The sequence below is a fragment of the Arachis stenosperma genome, chromosome 1 (genome assembly GCF_014773155.1).
Source record: "Arachis stenosperma cultivar V10309 chromosome 1, arast.V10309.gnm1.PFL2, whole genome shotgun sequence".
In the NCBI taxonomy this organism is placed as follows: Eukaryota; Viridiplantae; Streptophyta; class Magnoliopsida; order Fabales; family Fabaceae; genus Arachis; species Arachis stenosperma.
Window position 1 is genome coordinate 1,028,986 of NC_080377.1, and position 21,788 is coordinate 1,050,773.

General features: G+C 30.7%; 1 protein-coding gene across 1 annotated transcript; it reads right to left on the reverse strand.

Annotated features, from left to right (window-relative positions):
- Positions 1 to 3,168: 3,168 nt before the first annotated feature.
- On the reverse strand, positions 3,169 to 12,086 carry LOC130961032 (barwin-like). Its single transcript, XM_057886650.1, has 2 exons — positions 11,618 to 12,086; positions 3,169 to 3,582 (listed from the first exon to the last, which is right to left on the reverse strand). The coding sequence occupies exons 1-2, from the start codon at positions 12,029 to 12,031 to the stop codon at positions 3,373 to 3,375; spliced, it is 624 nt and encodes a 207-aa protein (XP_057742633.1). The 5' UTR covers positions 12,032 to 12,086; the 3' UTR covers positions 3,169 to 3,372.
- Positions 12,087 to 21,788: the final 9,702 nt, after the last annotated feature.

Genomic DNA, 21,788 nt, shown 5'->3' on the forward strand with positions numbered 1-21,788 from the left:
ATAAGGAACACAACCTGAAAGTGAGACGAGATTAAGAATCAACTAATCTTATGCAGCAAAGAGGGGAGGTGGAAATCTAAGATATCTCTTACTATAAAGACAAATCCCTCAACCGGCATAAACTGCCCAGCCAAGATCTACATACACATATTAAAGGACGTCGGTCTCTGGACAATTTCCAAAGTTGTTACTAAAGCACTCACACCCCTGCTGTCCAGATCGAGAAGAGATGCTCAAATAACACAGGGAGCTAAGCATGTTCGTGCGTCGCACCATCGAAACCAACGAAGAAGCTGGAATCAAACCAAGCAAAACTTATCAATCATTCGTAGTAGCAGCCGGTAGTTACCGGGAACTAAGTTTTATAGAAAAAGACGTGAGAAATTACATCACAAGGGAAGTACGGAATGTTTCTGAACAAGTCGATGCCAAAGAATTCGGAAAGTACCTACTAAGAATGAAAGAGAAGAACCAAATTTTCTTTTTCGAGCTCAACTTCGAAGGCGATCACTCCATCAAAAATGTATTCTGGACCGACGCAAGAAGTAGGGCTGCATGCGAGTACTTCAGAGATGTGGTTTTATTCGACACCACCTACAGCACAAACAGGTATTTGGTTCACCCAAATTAAGTCTTTACGTTCACCAAATCCACACATTTTAGTTCATCACTTTGTGAGAGTGTCCATTTATGCAGGTACAATCTAGTTTTTGGTTCTTTTTGTGGGCGTGAATTATCACAGTCAGTCGACATTTCTCAGATGCACCTTAATAAAAAACGAGGACATCCAATCATTCAAATGGCTATTCGAGTTTTGGCTCCGTTGCATGGGAGGGAAGGCACCAAAATGCATTCTCACCGACCAAGGCGCATCGATGTAAAGGGCCATCGAGATGTGCATGCCAACAACAATTGACCGGTGGTGCATATGACACATCATGAAGAAGATCCCAAACAAACTAAACGGCTACAAGCGACAAGAAGAAATCGAACAAGAGATTAGCCACGTGGTTTGAAACTCGTTCACAAAAGACGCATTCAACAGAAATTGGAACGATTTTCTCACAAAGTACGGCCTCGGAAGCAACAAGTGACTCTTAGGTAACTGTTACTTTTTAGTTAAAACGTGCACAGATTTCGGTCTATCCCAACTCATGTTTTCAATTCATTATGCAGAGCTATACGAAGAACGCCATATATGGATTCCAGGTTACTTGGATCACCACTTTTGAGATGGAATGAAAAGCACACAAAGGAGCGAGAGCATGCACGCGTTTTTTAACAAGTTCATTACACGCAACAGCTCCTTGAGTCAATTCGTGAAGCAATACGACAATTGCCTAACAAGTAGAAAGCAAAGAGAGAGAAAATTTGACGCTGCAGATTTTTACACCGTGATACCGTGCTCAACAAAATTAGCAATAGAGGCCCAATTTCAGCATATCTATACCCACAAAAAGTTTAGAAAAGTTCAAGGATAATTCAGAGGAAATGTGAACTGCATCACAAGATCAGTGAATTCCACCTTAGGTTTCACAGTATATGAAGTCGTAGAACAGATTTCTATCTCCACATTCAACAAGTTTTTCGTCACCTACGACGCAATATCACGAGAGGTAAAGTGCCAGTGCCAGCTGTTCGAGTCAAGGGGCATACTGTGCCGCCATTTCCTGAGCGTCTTAAGCTTCAAGCAAGTAGATAACGTGGCACCGAAATACATACTAGAGCGTTGGAGCAAGAACATAAATAGGAGGCACACACACATCAAGAGCAGCCAAGACGAGTCTCTACTGGATCCAAGAAGCAAGAGATTTGACGGTTTGGTGTTTCGGTCGCACAACATCTGCGAATTTGCGTCAAAGTCCGAGGAGCTAACCGAAATTCTGCACCGGGCCTTTGACAATGTCATCGCCAAGATGCAAGAATATCAAAAGAGAAGCAAAGGAAAAAGTTCGTTATCCCACGAAGCGGCGACGTTGAGTGACGTTAATGACCTTGAAAGCCCGCCATGTGTCAAATCAAGAGGCCGGTCCAAGAACAGATTGGGATCAAACCTGAAAAAAAGGATCTCAAACGCCACGAAGAAAAAGAAAAATCTAGCTCCAAGAGAAGTAAAATTGATTTGTTTTCGATTGGAAAAAAATTCATTTGTACATTTTGCTAATATACGATTTATTTTCTCTTTTGCAGGTGAACCTTTTAAACGGCGGATCAACGATTCAGTCAAGCTCCAACCTTTACAATGCAACGAATAGAAATTATCCCAGAGAGAATTATAAGAGTTTCAGTTTTTATTAACATAAATTTTCATTCATGTATGGACAAATTTCGGTTCACTGAAGTTATAGGAGGGTTAATTTTTTATTGGTGTTAGTCTTTACTGATATTAGCTTTCTGAAATTCTTTATTGAATAGTTACTTTTTTTTATTGAATAGTCAATTTATTCTATTATGTCAAAGAGTTCAGGTGTTTCTGAAATTAAATACTGATAGTAATATTTTTTTCAAATTATCTCTCTACTATATTGGTATATGAACTTTTTTCGATTTACCCAGTGTACTAATTTCAGTTCATTTGTGTTTTTAGAGCTCTTAATGTTTGATAAATACCCTAATTTCATTCACTGTAAACGTGGAATAAAACAGCAGCCAGACAGTTTCAACAGAAAATAAAAAAAAAAGAAAAAAATTAAAAAAATTAATTATTTTTTATTGTTTAATTAAATAAAAACGCCAAAAAAAGTGAATAGTATAAAAAAATTAATGAGACTCATTGAAATTTTTTTCTTTAAACATTAGATAGAAAATAGAAAGAAAATATATTTAGTATTAATATTCTAATATTATTTTTTTAATACAATTTAAAATCTATAAAAATAAAATTATTTTTCATAATTATATATTATTTACTTTTTTTTCATTTTCTTTTCCTTCAAACATATATAAAAAAAATAAAAATTTATTCAACTTCTTTTCTTTCTCTTTCTTTTTTTTTTATTTTTCGCTTTTTTATTTTCTTCCTTCTCATCAAACATAGTCTATGTGTCTCTCACATTCATATAAAATATGATTCATCACTAGATACATCGCTTTAGCCTCTTAGAGTTTCTAATTTCCTTTTGGCGTTTCTTCCATGTTTCTATATTAGCTGAAATGCAAATAGGAGTATTAACAATATAACATAACCGGTACTATTAATAAAACCAAAAGTGATTATTGGAGGAAGGAGGTAATTAAACTAATAAACTCTAGATAAATTGGATAACAAAATCCATAAGTAGTTGAGCACGTGCCGTCGTGTAACTCACGGCAAAGACCAAGCCATGGCACTTATTTCTCATAAAAGCACAAAATACAAATTAGATTAATTAATTAAGCAGATAAGGGTAGAGAGATTTTAGGGTCGAAAAGGGAATCCCCACAATCGACAAAGGAGTAAGTGACATCGAGATGGCCCTGCTGGTATCCTCTGCCATCGGTGTCAATTCTGTTGAACACTCCAACATCCAAATCCAACCCTCCATTGCTGCATTGATCCACAATCCTCACTATTTCGGATGCTTTTGTTGCTGAATTAGTCACCTGCATAAATATTTTAAACCACACTTTTCTTTTAGACAATGAAATGTAATCTTGAAACATGTATCAGCAACAGCAATAATAATAATAAAAAAATGTTAGGTAGGTGAATAACATTTTTTCTTTATATTTATTTTTTATTAGAGTTAATATATTTTTCTCTCTGTGTTTTTATTAAAAATGTTAGTTCCTTAACGTTTCCTATAATAATAATAATAATAATAACAGTTTTGCTCGAAAATTAACTATTCTTTCAACCGACAATAAATTACAAAACAGTAGATAGTCAAAGGTTAAAAGAGTGTGAAACACAATACTAAATTTACTCAAGAATTGATTAAAGAAGTGTGAAGTGTTAATAATAAAATTAGTTATAATTGTTGTGATAAAAGTGGATGACCATGGACCACGCAAGGCTTAGGTGGATTTCATTCTCAAGACTAAATGAATCCATTTACAAGACAAATGGAAATAAATGAAAGTTGAAAGTGGTATCATTCTTCATGTATAAATAGCAAGCATCCTCGTATGCTTTTATACACAGCAATAAAAATCCTCTTTCTCTCTTTATACTTTCTCCTCCCTCTTAATACACTTCTAATATATCAAAGTAGTAAATATATAAGTTTCTATTATATTGTGATAAGTAATAAGAAATCTATTCCCTCTTTATGTTACAATCAAATACTCTTCTCTTTATATTTCTACTACAATTTTTCCTCTTCTTTTATTTTATAAGTATTTTATATTCTATTTTCTATTACTCTTTACATATAATATTAATAGCAATATTAACTATCTTTATTATATTGAGATAGTATCAAATGCAATTCTCTCTCACTTTATTTTTAATACTTTTTCTTATCTTTGTATATATATACACAATACAACATATAATATTATTATATATATATAAAAATTATTGAGCTAATTATATTAATAATAGAGTCTTCTATTTATACATCTTTATTTTATATATCCTTTATTTTACAACACGTTATCAGCACGAGACTCTGATCAAATTTTTAGGAAGACTCAGGTAATATTTTCATTATGTCGAAGCTCTCTCATCTTGAATTCAATGCTCTTGATATATCTGGAAACAATTATTTATCATGGATATTAGATGCTGAAATCCATCTTGATTCAATGGATCTTGGAGATACCATTAAGGCTGAAAATAATGCATCCCAGAAGGATAAAGCCAAAGCCATGATTTTTCTTCGTCGTCATCTTGACGAGGGATTGAAAAATGAATATCTTACATTAAAAGATCCTGCAGATCTTTTGAAAGACCTTGAAGAAAGGTATAATCATCAGAAAACGGTAATACTTCCTCAGGCCCGATATGAATGGACGCATTTGCGTTTACAAGATTTTAAATCTATAAATGAATATAATTCTGCAATGTTTCGAATCACCTCACGAATGAAATTGTGTGGGGAAAAGATAACTGATCATGATATGTTGGAGAAAACTTTCTCAACCTTCCATGCCTCGAATGTGCTCCTGCAGCAGCAGTATCGAGAGAAAGGGTTTAAAAAATATTCTGAGTTAATTTCTTGCCTTCTTGTTGCCGAACGCAACAATGAGTTGTTATTAAAAAATCATGAAGCGCGCCCAGCTGGCGCCGCCCCATTTCCTGAAGTAAATGCGGCAAATCATTACCCCAGAAGAGGTAAATGGCAAGCTTTTAATAACAAGAAAAATTATGGAAGGAAAAAGAATTATGTTCAAAAGAGAGGATCTCACCAGAAGTGGGACAAAGAAAAGAATATCGGGCAGAATAAATCAACCGAGGAGAAGTGTTTCCGTTGTGGTGGAAAGGGCCATTGGTCACGTACCTGTCGTACCCCAAGGCACCTAGTCGATCTTTACCAGGCATCTTTGAAAAAGAACGACAAAGGAAAGGAAACAAATTTTGTTTCAAACGATGCTGAAAACTCCACCACTCATTATGATGTATCTGATTTCTTTGAGGACCCTGAAGGAAATATTGGCCATTTGATCAATGATGGAATAGTTTAATATGTGGGATTGTGAAGTATCTATGTAAATAAATAATGTAAAGAACTTATTGTAAAGTTTTATTTTCTATGTATTTAAGTTTCAAATGTGATGTACATAAATAATGAAATATTAATATGAATTCTGAAATTATTAAATGTGTCAAATTTTAAAATAAAATTTTAATATATGACATTATCTTATGTACAGTATTTATTAGAAAATAATTCTGATCAAGTATTCAATTTAACTGTGCACACTACTCATTTTATTATTATTTGTTTTTGAAGAGAATGGCAAGGATATGTAATGAAGATGTATGCCTTGCGGATAGTGCAAGTTCGCACACTATCCTCAAAAGTGATATATATTTTACCCATCTTGTGCCAAAAGAGGAATATGTTAACACTATTATTGGCTCAGGCAATGTGATAGAAGGCTCCGGAAGAGCTATAATTTTGTTTCCTGGAGGAACAAAATTTATAATAAATAATGCACTATTATCTACCAAGTCCCTGAGAAACTTGTTGAGTTTCAAAGATATTCGCCGAAATGGATATCATGTTGAGACAATGAATGAGGGAAATCATGAGTATTTATGTATCACAACTCATGATTCAAATAAGAAAGTTATATTAGAAAAATTACCCTCACTTTCATCTGGGTTGTATTATACCAAGATTAGTGCAATTGAATCACATGCCACTGTAAACCAGAAGTTTACTAGCCCAAATGAATTCATAACTTGGCACGACCGATTGGGTCATCCGGGAACAACCATGATGAGGAGAATTATTGAAAACTCTCATGGACATTCACTAAAGAACCAGAAGATTCTTAAAACTAGTGAATTTTGTTGTGCTGCATGTTCTCAGGGAAAGTTAATTTTAAAGCCATCACCAGTAAAGAATGGATTTGAGTCCCCTGAATTCCTAGAAAGGATTCAAGGTGATATATGTGGACCTATTCATCCACCGTGTGGATCTTTTAGATATTTTATGGTCCTGATAGATGCATCTTCGAGATGGTCACATGTGTGCTTATTATCTTCTCGCAACCTGGCGTTTGCGAGATTATTGGCTCAAATTATTCGATTAAAAGCACAATTTCCAGAAAATCCAATTAAAGCAATTCGTCTTGATAATGCTGGTGAATTTACTTCCCAAGCTTTTGATGCTTATTGTATGGCTAATGGAATAAGTGTTGAACATCCAGTAGCTTATGTTCACACACAAAATGGGTTAGCAGAATCACTTATTAAACGCCTCCAATTAATTGCTAGACCCCTACTTATGAGAACAAATCTCCCAACCACGGTTTGGGGGCATGCTGTTTTACATGCCGCAGCACTTATTCGTTTAAGGCCAACGAGTTATCATCAGTTCTCTCCTATGCAATTAGCTTTTGGCCAGCAGCCAAATGTTTCCCATTTAAGAATATTTGGGTGTGCGATATATGTTCCCATTGCACCACCTAATCGCACCAAAATGGGACCCCAAAGAAAATTGGGAATATATGTTGGATATGATTCTCCCTCTATAGTGAGGTATCTTGAGATACAAACTGGTGATGTGTTTAAAGCCCGGTTTGCGGATTGTCATTTTGATGAATCAAAATTTCCAACATTAGGGGGAGAGAATAAGCTTCCTGAAAAGGAGCTTAATTGGAATGCATCATCTTTGATGCATTTAGATCCTCGATCAGGGCAATGTGAACTAGAAGTTCAAAAGATTATACATTTGCAAAGAGTAGCAAATGAATTGCCTGATGCATTTTCCGATACAAAGAGGATTACCAAATCTTATATACCAGCGGAAAATGCCCCCATTCGAATTGATGTCCCAGTAGGACAAGTAGCCACTGAAGCAAATTCACGCCAGAAGCGTGGCAGGCCTGTCGGTTCCAAAGACAAAAATCATCGAAAGAGAAAAGAGGTAAATAATATTCCTGTTGAAAAAGACATAGTAAAGACACCTGCAGTTGTCCAAAATTCTGATATAACGCCAGAAGACGTTCAGGTACCTGAAAATTGTGAAAATGACGAGATCTCGATAAATTATGTCTTTACAGGAGAGAAATGGGACCGAAATAAGACAATTGTCAATGAAATATTTGCATATAATGTGGCATTAGATATCATGCATGAAAGTAAGGATTTTGAGCCAAGATCAGTTGAAGAATGTCGACAAAGAAATGATTGGCCAAAATGGGAAGCAGCCATGAAGGCTGAATTAGACTCACTTGCAAAACGTGAAGTCTTTGGACCTGTAGTCCGTACACCTGAAGATGTAAAACCTGTTGGATATAAGTGGGTATTTGTGAGAAAACGAAATGAGAAAAATGAAGTTGTGCGCTACAAAGCCCGACTTGTGGCACAAGGTTTTTCACAAAGGCCCGGTATAGATTATGAAGAAACGTATTCCCCTGTAGTGGATGCGATAACTTTGCGTTATTTGGTCAGCTTATCTGCATATCATAAACTGCATATGCATTTAATGGATGTGGTAACAACCTATTTATACGGCTCATTAGATCGGGATATCTATATGAAAGTCCCTGAAGGATTAAAGATATCTAAACCATCCAATGAATATTCGCAAGGGTTATACTCAGTCAAATTGCAAAGATCTTTATATGGTCTAAAGCAATCTGGACGAATGTGGTATAATCGTCTTACTGAGTATCTGGCCAAAAACGGATTCAAAAATGATGATATCTGCCCATGTGTTTTCATAAAGAAATCTGCATCTGGATTCGTTATAATTGCTGTGTACGTTGATGATTTAAATATCATTGGGACTCCTGAAGAGATTCCAACAATTATAAAAACTCTAAAAGAAGAGTTTGAGATGAAAGATCTTGGAAAGACTAAATTTTGTCTCGGCCTGCAGATCGAGCATATAAAAGACGGGATCTTTATTCATCAAACAACATACACAGGAAAGATCTTGAAAAGATTTTATATGGATAAGTCACATCCATTAAGTACACCAATGATCGTAAGATCTTTGGATGTGAAAAAGGATCAATTCCGTCCTAAAGAAGAAAATGAAGATATCCTTGGTCCTGAAGTACCATATCTTAGTGCCATTGGAGCACTAATGTATCTTGCTAATAATACGCGACCTGACATATCATTCGCGGTGAATTTACTAGCAAGGTATAGTTCCTCTCCAACCAGAAGACATTGGAGTGGAATCAAACAAATTTTTCGATATCTTCATGGAACGGTTGATATGGGATTGCTTTATCCCTATGGATTCAAGTCACAACTAGTTGGCTATGCAGATGCTGGATACTTGTCTGATCCACATAAAGGGAGATCTCAAACAGGATACCTGTTCACATATGGTGGTACAGCTATATCTTGGAGGTCCACGAAACAGACGATTGCTGCAACATCCTCTAATCATGCTGAAATACTGGCGATTCATGAAGCTAGTCGCGAGTGTTTTTGGCTGAGGAGTCTGATTCAATATATTCTATTATCATGTGGACTGATTGATCATAAGATAGCTCCAACTGTCTTGTTTGAAGATAATACAGCATGCATTGCTCAACTTAAGGGAGGATACATCAAAGGTGATAGAACAAAGCATATTTCTCCCAAATTCTTCTTCACTCATGACCTTCAAAATCAAGGGACAATTGATGTCCAACAGATCCGTTCAAGTGACAATCTGGCAGATTTATTTACAAAGTCACTCCCAAAATCCTCCTTTGAAAGATTGGTACATGAGATTGGAATGCGCCGATTTCGAGACATTAAATGATGTCGGCAAGAGGGGGAGACTGTACTCTTTTTCCCTTGGTCAGGTTTTTTTTCCATTGGGTTTTTCTTGACAAGGTTTTTAATGAGGCAGTCCCTATCACTAAAGGATATTGTACTCTTTTTCCTTCACTAAGGTTTTTTTCCCACTGGGTTTTTCTTTAGTAAGGTTTTAACGAGGCAATAATCCTAAATGGTCATCCAATGGGGAGTGTTGTGATAAAAGTGGATGACCATGGACCACGCAAGGCTTAGGTGGATTTCATTCTCAAGACTAAATGAATCCATTTACAAGACAAATGGAAATAAATGAAAGTTGAAAGTGGTATCATTCTTCATGTATAAATAGCAAGCATCCTCGTATGCTTTTATACACAGCAATAAAAATCCTCTTTCTCTCTTTATACTTTCTCCTCCCTCTTAATACACTTCTAATATATCAAAGTAGTAAATATATAAGTTTCTATTATATTGTGATAAGTAATAAGAAATCTATTCCCTCTTTATGTTACAATCAAATACTCTTCTCTTTATATTTCTACTACAATTTTTCCTCTTCTTTTATTTTATAAGTATTTTATATTCTATTTTCTATTACTCTTTACATATAATATTAATAGCAATATTAACTATCTTTATTATATTGAGATAGTATCAAATGCAATTCTCTCTCACTTTATTTTTAATACTTTTTCTTATCTTTGTATATATATACACAATACAATATATAATATTATTATATATATATAAAAATTATTGAGCTAATTATATTAATAATAGAGTCTTCTATTTATACATCTTTATTTTATATATCCTTTATTTTACAACAATAATCTTGGTTTTCTTTCTCTTATAGGATTAGGTATATATGTGCATAGCCTTCCTAGTGTATCTCTGCTATATAAGGCAGAGCCTTCTTTGTGTATAACACACATTTGAATCACACATTAAAAAAAATATATCAGTTTAGTTTCTCTTTTCTCTACGCTTACAACCCTTCAATTGTTCTTCATCTTTCATAAAGAGAAATAGAGGATTAATAGTGAAATTAGTCCTAAGAAATAAGATATATTTTAAATTTGTTTTTAAAATATTTTTTTAATTAAAGTGATCTTTTAAAAATTATGAATTAATCATATCTGTCCTTCAATTATTTAATTCATAATTTTCGTCAATAATTGATTATGTAAAATGTTAATTAATAGCATATATGACACATAACATGTTCAATTAGATATTGACTATATTTACAAAAATCTATCAATTTAGTTACTAGGTTATATTAGGATTTGCAATTAGGGAAAATGACTAAATTATTAAATTTTCATAAATATATTTGGTCAATATCCAATTAGACATATAAGGTATTATATATGTTATCAATCAGTTAACGTTTTACAACATCAATTTTTGAAGAAAATTGTTAATGGGGTGACTGGAAGACAAATATGATTAATTCACAATCTTTGAAGGACTAATTTAATTGAAAAAATCTTTTAGAGATAAATTTAAAAAATGTCTTATCTTTCAAAAACTAATTTGACTACTAACCCAAAAAATAAAAAAAAATTAAAAGAAAAGAAAAATATCAACTAATTATTAGCCGAAAAAAAAGTGAGTTTCTAATTTTTTTCACACTCAATAGAAACTAAAATGAGACTAATATGTGTATAAAAAAATATCTTACCTATTATATATTTTTTATATAAATATATATAATTTAACTAATTTTTAATGTGTATTTTATATTTTAATATATATATATATATATATATATATATATATATTTAACATTAGTGATTAATTTTAATATATAACTAGCATAATTGTATATATAATTGTAAAAAAGTGATAGAAAACCATTAAAATTTATTATTTTTATTCATTAATATTAAAAAATATGAGATAAATTTAAATATATTATTAAATTACTAACTTAGTTAAAAAAATTAGACTAAAAAAATTGAAGTAATAACTAAATGATAACCAAAAATAATAAATTCTGAAGCATTTCTATAAGAAAAATTTTAAGGGACTAATAGATTTTATGATTTGTAGTTAATCATTAGTCATTATTAATATGTTTAATGGTGTAAGATTATATTTAATAGTGTAAAATTACTCATTTTTTTTTTGCTAATTAAGTGCTGATCAGATTTTAATAAAAGTGTTGGTTCTAAATTTTCTCCTTCTATAATTATAATTTGTAGCATATTGGTTAATTGGGTAATTCAATTAAATTTCACATAAGAGCGTACTTACCAAGATGCACCTTCCGCAGGCAGCAGGAAATCCGGGGCTATTTGGGCCGCAAAAAGCTGTCCAGCCATACTTGCTCCGCCACGAGAGAGGCTTATTGGCATCGTAGGTGGAGCAGTATGCACTGACGGCCATCAAGTCCCATCCGTTTTGCTCCGGCAAATAGTAATGATAGGTGGCGCGGACAGCTGTTCCGGGAGTGGGGGTGGGAGGTGTAGGACCGCCCCAACAATTGCTCTGGCAACCGGCATCCGGTGAGCAATAGTCGTAAGTGGTGCCACACCACCCATACTTACTACAGCAGAGGCTGTTTGCACAATACGCGCCGCCCACTTGGTACCCACATTGCTCACCCGTTGCCATGGTTACCATTAGGCACAGTGATACTACAATAATGCACGTTCCAACTCTACCCATGTTTCTTCTCCAAATTAACTAACTAAATTACTTGATTGATGTGTTTAATTTGGTTTGGGGTTATTTATATTCATGGCAAAGGGTTGGTCTCTTTTAATTAATTCTTTGCTTCAACATTTTATTAATATTAGTCGCTAGTCGTTATTAGCTAGATAGTATGACAATATGGCCTACATGAGGCTGCTAGATCAAATGATGACAACACATTGATTTGTTTGTTTCCTCTACTATACATATATCTATTATATGTTGCACATGTAAAAAGTGAGATTTTATGAACACTACTACTTAGCCGGGAGTGGATCCTCTCCAGTGAATAAAAAACTGGATGGTGTGTAGTGTTTAATCTAACCATTTACCACACTCTCTCTCTTATTTATTTCTAGTCCCACTATTAAAATCAAAGGTGAGAGATTGCACTGTATTTTGTCAAATGTTAAAAAAACTGGAGAAGATCTATTTCCCTACTTAGCCTAATTTACGAAAAATAATAATACAAGTTGACATAAAATAATAACATAATCAATTTATCAAAAGTTTTAGCTGATATTATTGTTGGTCATATCATAGGTGAATTTTTATGATAACAAGGTAGTATAGGAGTTTTGATTTTTAAGTAACAGAGAAATTTTTACATTCCATCTTTCTTAAAACTTTAGCTAAAGTAGACACGGTTAATCAAATTCATAGTTATAAGAATAAAGTCACTTTTCTTGTAGACGCAAGTTTAATTTATTAAAAATGTTATTTATACATTAAAATAAATCACTAAAATTAGTTTTTGGTTTACAAATATTTTGATTACAACCACAGCAATGCTCGAAACTTACGAGATAAAACGAACCATTGGATATGTCTAGAAAATCTTTTCATTGGAAAATCAAAACATCCAACGGCGGCTAAAAGTAAAGATTTTATTATGATTAATAATGCTAGGAAGTCAAGATATTTCAGACAAATGTCTCTGAGTGAATTCGAAATCTTTACGTAAATGGTATTTATATAGTTATGTTAGATATTATGATATTTTTTTTTATAAATTAGATGATTCTGAATCTTTTTTTTTATTTATTATGTTTTAAACATTTAGAGAGATAATGAAGATAAAAAAACAGAAACTAAATAAATCAATTTTTATAATTTACGTTGTAATAATACTAAACATATCTCCTCTTAATTTAAATGTGATAAAATATTTAATAATTAATATTTTAAATTATAAATAAATAAAATTAATTACTATATTTATAATTAATTAAATTATTTTATTTTTGGTTGATTTAGAATTAGTTACTATACTTTTTCTATTATTATTATGATTAGTAGGCGGCTACATCAAAGGCTGGTCTTGGATAATTATTATTAATGTCAAGTTGTCAACAAGTGCGACAATGGTCACGTTACGTAGTTCTTTATTAATTGTAAACTTATTAGGATTTTTTATTTAAATAAATTAAGAAAACGTTTTATTTATTAAAATAAATAATTATAAAAATAATTATAAAAATACGTAATATATCTTATCTCATTTATTATTGTATACTTAATGATTAAATTTTTTGTCTAAATTAAAAAGTTTAATATTTAATAATTTTGATAATTTAAAAAATAAAGATCAAAAGAATGGGATATAAGTTTTCAGCACCGTTAAAAATTAAATAATGAGTAATTTATAATTTATTATATTTATTAATAATTTTATTTAATAAAAATTATTTTTTTAAAAGTAATTAAATTAAATTTGATGATACTTTAAATTTAGAATTTATTAGAATTTTTAAATAATTTTTACTAAAATAAATTAAAAAATTATTATTATCATCATCATCATCATCATTATTATTATTATTATTATTATTATTATTATTATTATTATTATTATTATTATTTGGCCGAAGCCATTAAATGGAACTAAGGGGAAAAAAAGTTAATCGTGAATTTTTATATAATAATAATAATAATAATAATAATAATAATAATAATATGAGGACACATAATCTAATTATGCATGCATATTATTATCATTAAGGAAACAAAAAAAAAAAACAAGCAAAGCCAAACGTGGCTTATGCATGCATACATAAATCTATAGAACTATGACAACTAATGAAAGCTTATCACCACAAATTTTTATCCATTACCATCATTACTAATCATGTTCACTTTGCATCACTCTCATTTTCTTTCGTTCACCACCGAACCATTAAGAAAAATATTTATCACCACAAATTTTTATCGCGCATTTGTATTTGATTGTAGTTGTTTATCTTATTTATTTGTGATTGCGCTATTGTCTTAATGATTTGTTTGTATATTTAATTGTATATTTTATTTGTGTTAGGAACTTAATAATGTAATGGGAGCTAATGTTTATAGATTGAGTTTAGGTATATTATTTGTGATGCTGACTTATTTAGATATTGCAATAATTAAAAAATATTGTTAAGAGATAAGGAATTATTAATGTGATGGATATTTTGTTTAAGCAATATAATTTAAAGAAAGGGTTTTACACGGCTTTAGGTAAGACTTAAGAAGAATTTCAAGGGTTTAATAAAAAAAATTGTTTCAGGTTATGAGTTAACTATTTGTATATTATTCTATATGTTTTTACGGCATTTGCTATCTTTACTGAAAAAATGCGAGGACGACGTTTTCACCCCCTACAGATCTTCTATTTCAGCGACAGGCTCGGAAATCCTTGACGTGGAGCCGTGACTGAACTACAGAGCTTTATGTACATATGTATACGTATCTTTTGTATTTGGTTTAGCCTTGGATTTTTTTCTCGCTATTTATTGTCTTTGATTTTTAGAAGGGTAGGACTTGTATTTGAGAATCTTGGTATATGTCTAAGTATATAACGCTAAGTGATTATGTAGATATATGCATCATTTTGGCTAAGTGGTTAAAAGTAAAGACTTTCTATTTTCTTAATTAAAGTTTTGGTTCGTATCGAAAACTCAATATTAAATAAATATAGTATATAAATAAAAGAATAAAGGTAAGTAACACTTAAATTTTTAATGTGATACCCAGGTGTGATTGTTTGGGAGGCATATAAGATGCCCCTTAAAAGAAGCCTCCAACCACAATGGACTTTTCTTTTTCTTTTTATTTTTTTGGTCATACACACTCACTCTCACACACCTAAAAGTTATATCACTATCCAACATATTGGCCATTGGTGCAATGGCTCTGCCACTCACTGGACTTTTCTGTTTTCTTTTTTTTTTTTACACGGACTTTTCTTTAAATCTGCATCAAATTCCCAGCTCTTCATGGCTGAAAGAAATCTAATAAGAAGACCAACAAAAAAGGTAAGATCTGCTCAAGGTAAACAACAATATCAACTCCATTAAGGCCCAGTTTTACGATGGCCCAATTTGACAAAAAACTCAGCAATAAAAAAATCCACTCATTAACGAACAAATTAGTTAGCACCCAGTGGGATTTGAGGAGACAAAGTTCTACAGATCGACACATCACGACAGACCGCTGCCTCAACAAAACTGTTAGGTATAGCCCAAAGAAATTAAACACGAACAATCCACACTTGTAGATGTTTTTATAGATCAACACCATAGAATCTTCCTTTAGAAAATAGTATAATTTGAAGTTGTGAACATAAGTTGAACAGAACCCTTGAATATGTGTGTGAATATAAAGTCTATGTCAGATTATAATGCCAAAAATTAAGAACTCTCTAATTATCTGACCAAAAAAAATTATGAACATAGGTTGAATTTCATGCTGAGTTATGATAAAAGCATTAGACACTGATAAAAAAGCTAATTTAATGTTACTTAATGAATAATTATTTTTTATTAAACTCCGCCTATGTTATACTTGCGGTACATAGCCGGTCCTAGGGAGTGGATCTTTTCCAGTGGAAAAAAAACTGGATGGTATCCAGTGGAAGATCTCACCATTCAATACATTCTCTCTTTCATTTATTGCTGGTCCCACTTGTAAAATTAAAGGTGGGAGATTACACTTTATTATCTCCAGTGACAAAAAAAATGGAGAGGATCTATTTCCGCCGGTCCCAAGCCCGGATAAAGGAGGAGGGTTATGTTAGGTCTTCGACAACCAAAATAAAAATATAGCCGAACCCCCATGACATAATAAAGAAGTAGTAATAGTTTTGAACTTTTCGGTGCCCTGGAATCAAGGATTATTGTGAAAGGTAAAGTATAGTAAGAAAAAATTCCTTATTGCAGCGGCGATTAATTTATGGGGAAAATGCGTGAATGCATGATGTGAATTGCAAGAAGTCAAGAACTACAGTTATATGGCTAAGTAACGAACTTGAGAATATTTGTAGAAAAGATGCATGTAGCATGATGAAAACTGAAAAAGCAAAGTAATAAAGTGAAAAAAGAAAAGGAAAAAGCGTTTGAGGAGAGAACAAGGTAAAGCCAGTGGAAGTGTGGAACCACCACGTTGTCAAACCCTTGTTTTCATTTTTTATGCAAATATTTAAATCATTACTTAATGAATTTTAAATCAGATATTTTTATATGCCTATTAATTAATCATTGGAGAGCAATGCTAAAACATGCAAACTAAATACTAAATTTAGGGCAAATACTATGGCTTGTATAATAAGGACTAAGTAAGATTTTCTCATATAAATTATGTTATCTCACACTTTATCTATTAATAAAAAATTAATTTAATTTAAATAAAATACAAATCTTATTTATAATGAATAAAATATTAATTATTCTGGCCCAATCCAACTTGGTAGAATCTGGTTCGGACAAACTGCTGATTCAACAACTCACTATATCCGAATAAAGGGATAACCCGCGTGTCACCTCCCTACTTGTGTGAAACCAACCAGTGGGAAGAGAAAAACTTTTTGAAAAGTGGATCTGCTCATGTGGGATCCGTCCTAATACATGTATATATAGGGAGGGCCCTATCCCTCTCCAGAAGTACGTCACCTAACCCTCACCTTTTTTGCCGTTTTATACAGATTTTGATTTGAACATCAGAGTCCCTTTTGCAGGTGGCTCTCCCCTCACTACTTCGTCAATTTGAAAGATCTTCGAGCGCCCTTTCTCTTCCTTCAATATCAGTTCGGGAGGTCCAATCTCACACGAACAACCTGGATCCAGTTCCCCTGTCACCCCGTATATCTAACACATTCGACTTGTTTAGAAACACGTCCAAACATTAATAAACCCAATATTTCACATTTAATATTTGCATGAAAGATTTTTGTTTTAATTTTGTTAGGTTTGAACCGTCTTCAACTACTAGCTAGGCTTTAGGAGCCTTGAAGGAGGTAAATGTGCATATGCACCTATAATTAGTTTATGGATGATGGACCATATTTAGAGAGAGAAGTAGTGGGGACATAGAGAGAGATGGCATTTGCTTGTTATATATGATTGGCATTGACTAGCTTGTCCAAACCTCTTTGGAAACTTCACCTTTTCAGTCCCACACTTGGGATTCTTTTCTTTTCATCTAAATCTAATACTCCTTCCCAAACCCCTAAACCAAAACCAATATCACTTACATTATGCTTACCCACTATTTCCTCCCTTTCACAATATATTTTCTTTTCTATTTTTAAGAAAAGTTAATCTATCTTAAACTAATTATTGCAATTTTAAAAGTTTAGTGTATGTGTATGAACTATAATTCTACAAACATAGCTTTTATATTCTTTTTACTCTTGTAATTATTACTCTATGTTTTTCTTTTAGAATTTAAAAGGCAATTGATTATAAATGTAAAACAAGACTTTAGAAACATCATAAAAAAATATTTGACTAAAAATTATTTTAAAAAATTATATTTTGGACATATTGATACATTATTAAAAGCTTTATAATTTTCATAATTATACTCTTAACATATGTTTATAAGACATATTTTAGTTGAATCTTAAACTTAATAACATAGTAGAGAAAAAAAGATATGATAATCATTTTATTACCTATGTTTTATATATTCTTTAAAAAAATTCTGAAACGCCTAATCATTTCATTAATATTTGCCCATTACAATTATTGTTTTCATTTTTAATGTGTGAACTAAATTTAATGGGAAAATTATATATTGATTTTTATTTAAAATCTAATATTATTTTTAACGTTTGAAACATCTTATATATTTTTTTCAAACATTTTATTTCATCATATTTTTATCTTTTCTTCTTAACAATAAGTTTTCTCTCTATTACTTTATTTTTTTTTATTTTTGGGTTATTTTCCCTATAAAATCACAAAAATCACTACCGTAACTACTATCGGTGCTAGTTTTCTGCGTAGAAGAAGATGATAATAGAGGAAAAATATATGTATGAAAGGAAATAAGTTTAATTTTGAACAAAAAAAATTAAAATAGGATGAAATAAAATATTTTAGACAAAAATATATATAATATTTCAAACGTTAGAAATAGATAAATTAAAATTTAATCCAAACATTAAAAACTAAAATAATAATTTTTCTATATTCAATATATATTCCAAAAAATTATAATAACCAGTTACTTTTTTAATTTTTTGTATAAATTATTTATCTAAAAACTATGCATTTGAATGATTATATCTATATGTCCCTCGTACAATTATCTCTTTTGAATAAATGTGACTATGCACAGACCTATTTTCTTTTCTTTTGTTTGCCTTATACTTTAAAATTAATTTTTTTTTACTTAACAAATATCAAATTATAATTTTTTTATAATAAAATTTTTAATATCATATTATAAAATTAGATCACTTATTCAAAACAACTAAAACTGATGATAATAAGTATATACATAATTATTTCTAACTATATAAATAAAATAATTAATTATTACTATTATTCTAAAACATATATTAATTAAATATGTTCGAATAACATGTAATAATTTCTTAAATCTTGTACTATACAGATGCACCCTCTACCCTCTCCAACACGTTTAATATATGTGTTTGTGGATTTAGGTTTTGCCAACAAACTTATCAGATTGGAGACCCCATTTCCTAATAATAGCAACAACATCCAGTTTCTGATTCACATTTTGGAAACAATAGCTTTGATTTTTGGTCATTCCATGCTCTTAGGTAGCGTTTGTTTTCAGGGGCAGGACACGGAGACATGGACAACACTTGTTTAAAAAATGTTTGGAAGCAGAGACATGGACAGTGGACATATTGTCTCCGGGACGGTTTTTTATAATTTTGTGTCCACTCTTTCACGAAGGACAATGATGGACACGGAATTTAAAAGAGTGGACACGGACAATTTTATAAATTTTGTTTTCCTTTTTTTCCATTATTACCCCTTCTTATTTTTTCTATTGCGTTGTTCAGAGATACTTTAAATGCAAAAACTAATTGTTTTTTCATGTAAAAATGGATTTTTTTAAAATTAATTTTTTATTTAAAATTAATTTGGCTTATTAACTTAAACAAAATTTTTTATTAATCAAACTCAAATTTATTTTTTTTGTTAATCTTAACCATATGTATTCCTACATATTAATAATAAATTTTAAAATAAAATAATTATATTTATAAATTTTATTTTAATATAAATACTAATATATTTTTTTATTAAAATTTTTTATCTCTTCAAATATTTTTTTCAAGTTCCGTCTGTACTCCTACGTACTCTCATTTTTTATTAAATTAATTTATATTGATGTAGAAAATTTGGAATCACAGGGCTATTTTAGTCATTTCATATAATATTTTAGTCTTGTCCATGTGTATCCAAACGTAATACTAGACATTACATTAGTGTCTTGTCCATGGTATCCAAACACAATACACAAAAGGTAATTTTTAGTGTCTCCGTCCTATTATCTCCGTTTCAGTGTCATGTCCTGTCCTGTCTCTAAAAACAAACGTAGCCTTAATGATTTGTTCAACAGATATGTATTTTATTAGTTTGAAATTTAAAGGTGCCATTCTGATTGTTGTGATCACAAAGTGCCATCAACTACACGGATGCCAAGTTTTAATTTATATCAACATGCATGCTGCTAAATAACGACAAAGCCTCATAATAATTATACTAATGGATTCAAAAAATATGATTTTAGATAAATTAAGTTAATTAATGTTAAAACAATAATTTTGTTAATTCCACTCTTTTTTATAATTACTCTCTTCCTATAATGCATAGACACGGGACACGCCAATACGCGAATTTTAAAATCTTATAAGACATAGGGACACGCATACATATAAAATATAAAGTATTTTTTAGATAAATCGTAATGATATTTTGATATTTTATTGATATTAAAATATAAATTAATTTTTTAAATTATTTTTAATATCTTATTTTAATTATATATCAAGTATTTAAATATTTTTTGTTTTAATAAATAATAATATATATTATATCTAAATTTATTTTAAAAATATATGTTAAGAATAAGACTAGACGGACTGACACGTGATGGTATTTAGGTGTATCCAAATATGTCCGGAGAAGAATTTTTTACTTTTTATTAAGACACACTTTGATACAATAAACACGCATGTCGAAAATAAGCATAAGTTAATTCTTTCAATAAATTTATATATTAAAAAGTTAAAAATTTATATATTCTTGTGTGTGAAAATAGCAGGCAAGGAAGCTTAAGCTTCTGAAATTTGAAGTGGGCAATATTCTGATATAATATATGGTAATTATGTTAACGGTAATTGAAAATTGCCACAAATTCGTTTCTCAATGTTTTAAAGGACGGCAATCACTTAAATGTTAGTAATCTATTTTGCAGTATTTTAGAACAGTCGCAAATTGCTTAAAAAAACTGTTGCTAAATTATGTGTTTACTGTAGTGATGATATATGATGTATTATATGGTTAGAAATATAATTATTTATGTATTTTTTTGTTAGTTTAAATTTTTGAAAAAAAAAGTAATATTATGACATTATATCAGAACTTTTATGATTGAATAATGATTTAGAATTCGATTTATGTTAGACCGAAAAAAAAAAATTTGCCTAAGACAAATTAAAAAGATAAAGAAAGTCTATGTAAAAGTTTAAGTAAACCTAAAAGAACTTTTTTTTGAGAGAGAATATTAGAGATATAACTACTTATATGCCTCCTTCTATTAGCTTAATTTTTTGGAAGAAATTATATATATATAATTTAAATAAATCCAAAAAAAAAATCCTTACTTACTTGAAAGGACGTGTTATTAGAAATATGTCATGCATTCTCTCATCAATTTAAATTTTGAGAGAAGTAACATCATGACATAAATTCTTTGTTATTAATTTTATACACGTAACTAATGATGACAATAGAGTAGATAACGATTGATTTTTGCATTATTCACTTTGATTCAGTAAGGATATGTCAGATATTTGCATATACAAACTGTATTATCGTTTTTATATGCAACAGTAAAATTATTAAAAAATATTATTATTTAAACAACTCACCTAATTAACTATCATCACAAAAATAACTCCATTCTAAATATTATTTTTATCAATAAAGTTAGGCATCTAAGAGTATTTTAAATCTAGTTTTTAACTAAGTCATCGTGCTCTTTTGCTTTTTTGTATGCATGCACTATCGTTTCTCCTTTTCCTCCTCTTCCTCTTTCATTATCATCTTCTATGCATTTTCATTGTTTTTTCTGCGTGCTTCTTTTTTCAACGTTATCCTCATTGCTACGATTGTCGTTGCTATCGTCGTCATTGCTATTGCCATTTTCTTCTTTCTTATTTGCCTTTTTGTTTAATTAATTTTTTTTCTTATTTTTCCTCCTCATC

What these genes read in the sequence shown, in the direction of transcription:
- LOC130961032 (XM_057886650.1), bottom strand. Translation starts at nt 12,031, where the DNA reads ATGGGTAGAGTTGGAACGTGCATTATTGTAGTATCACTGTGCCTAATG. An exon ending in CCTGCGGAAGGTGCATCTTG is followed by an intron (nt 3,583 to 11,617) that starts GTAAGTACGCTC and finishes ATATTTATGCAG; the next exon opens with GTGACTAATTCAGCAACAAA.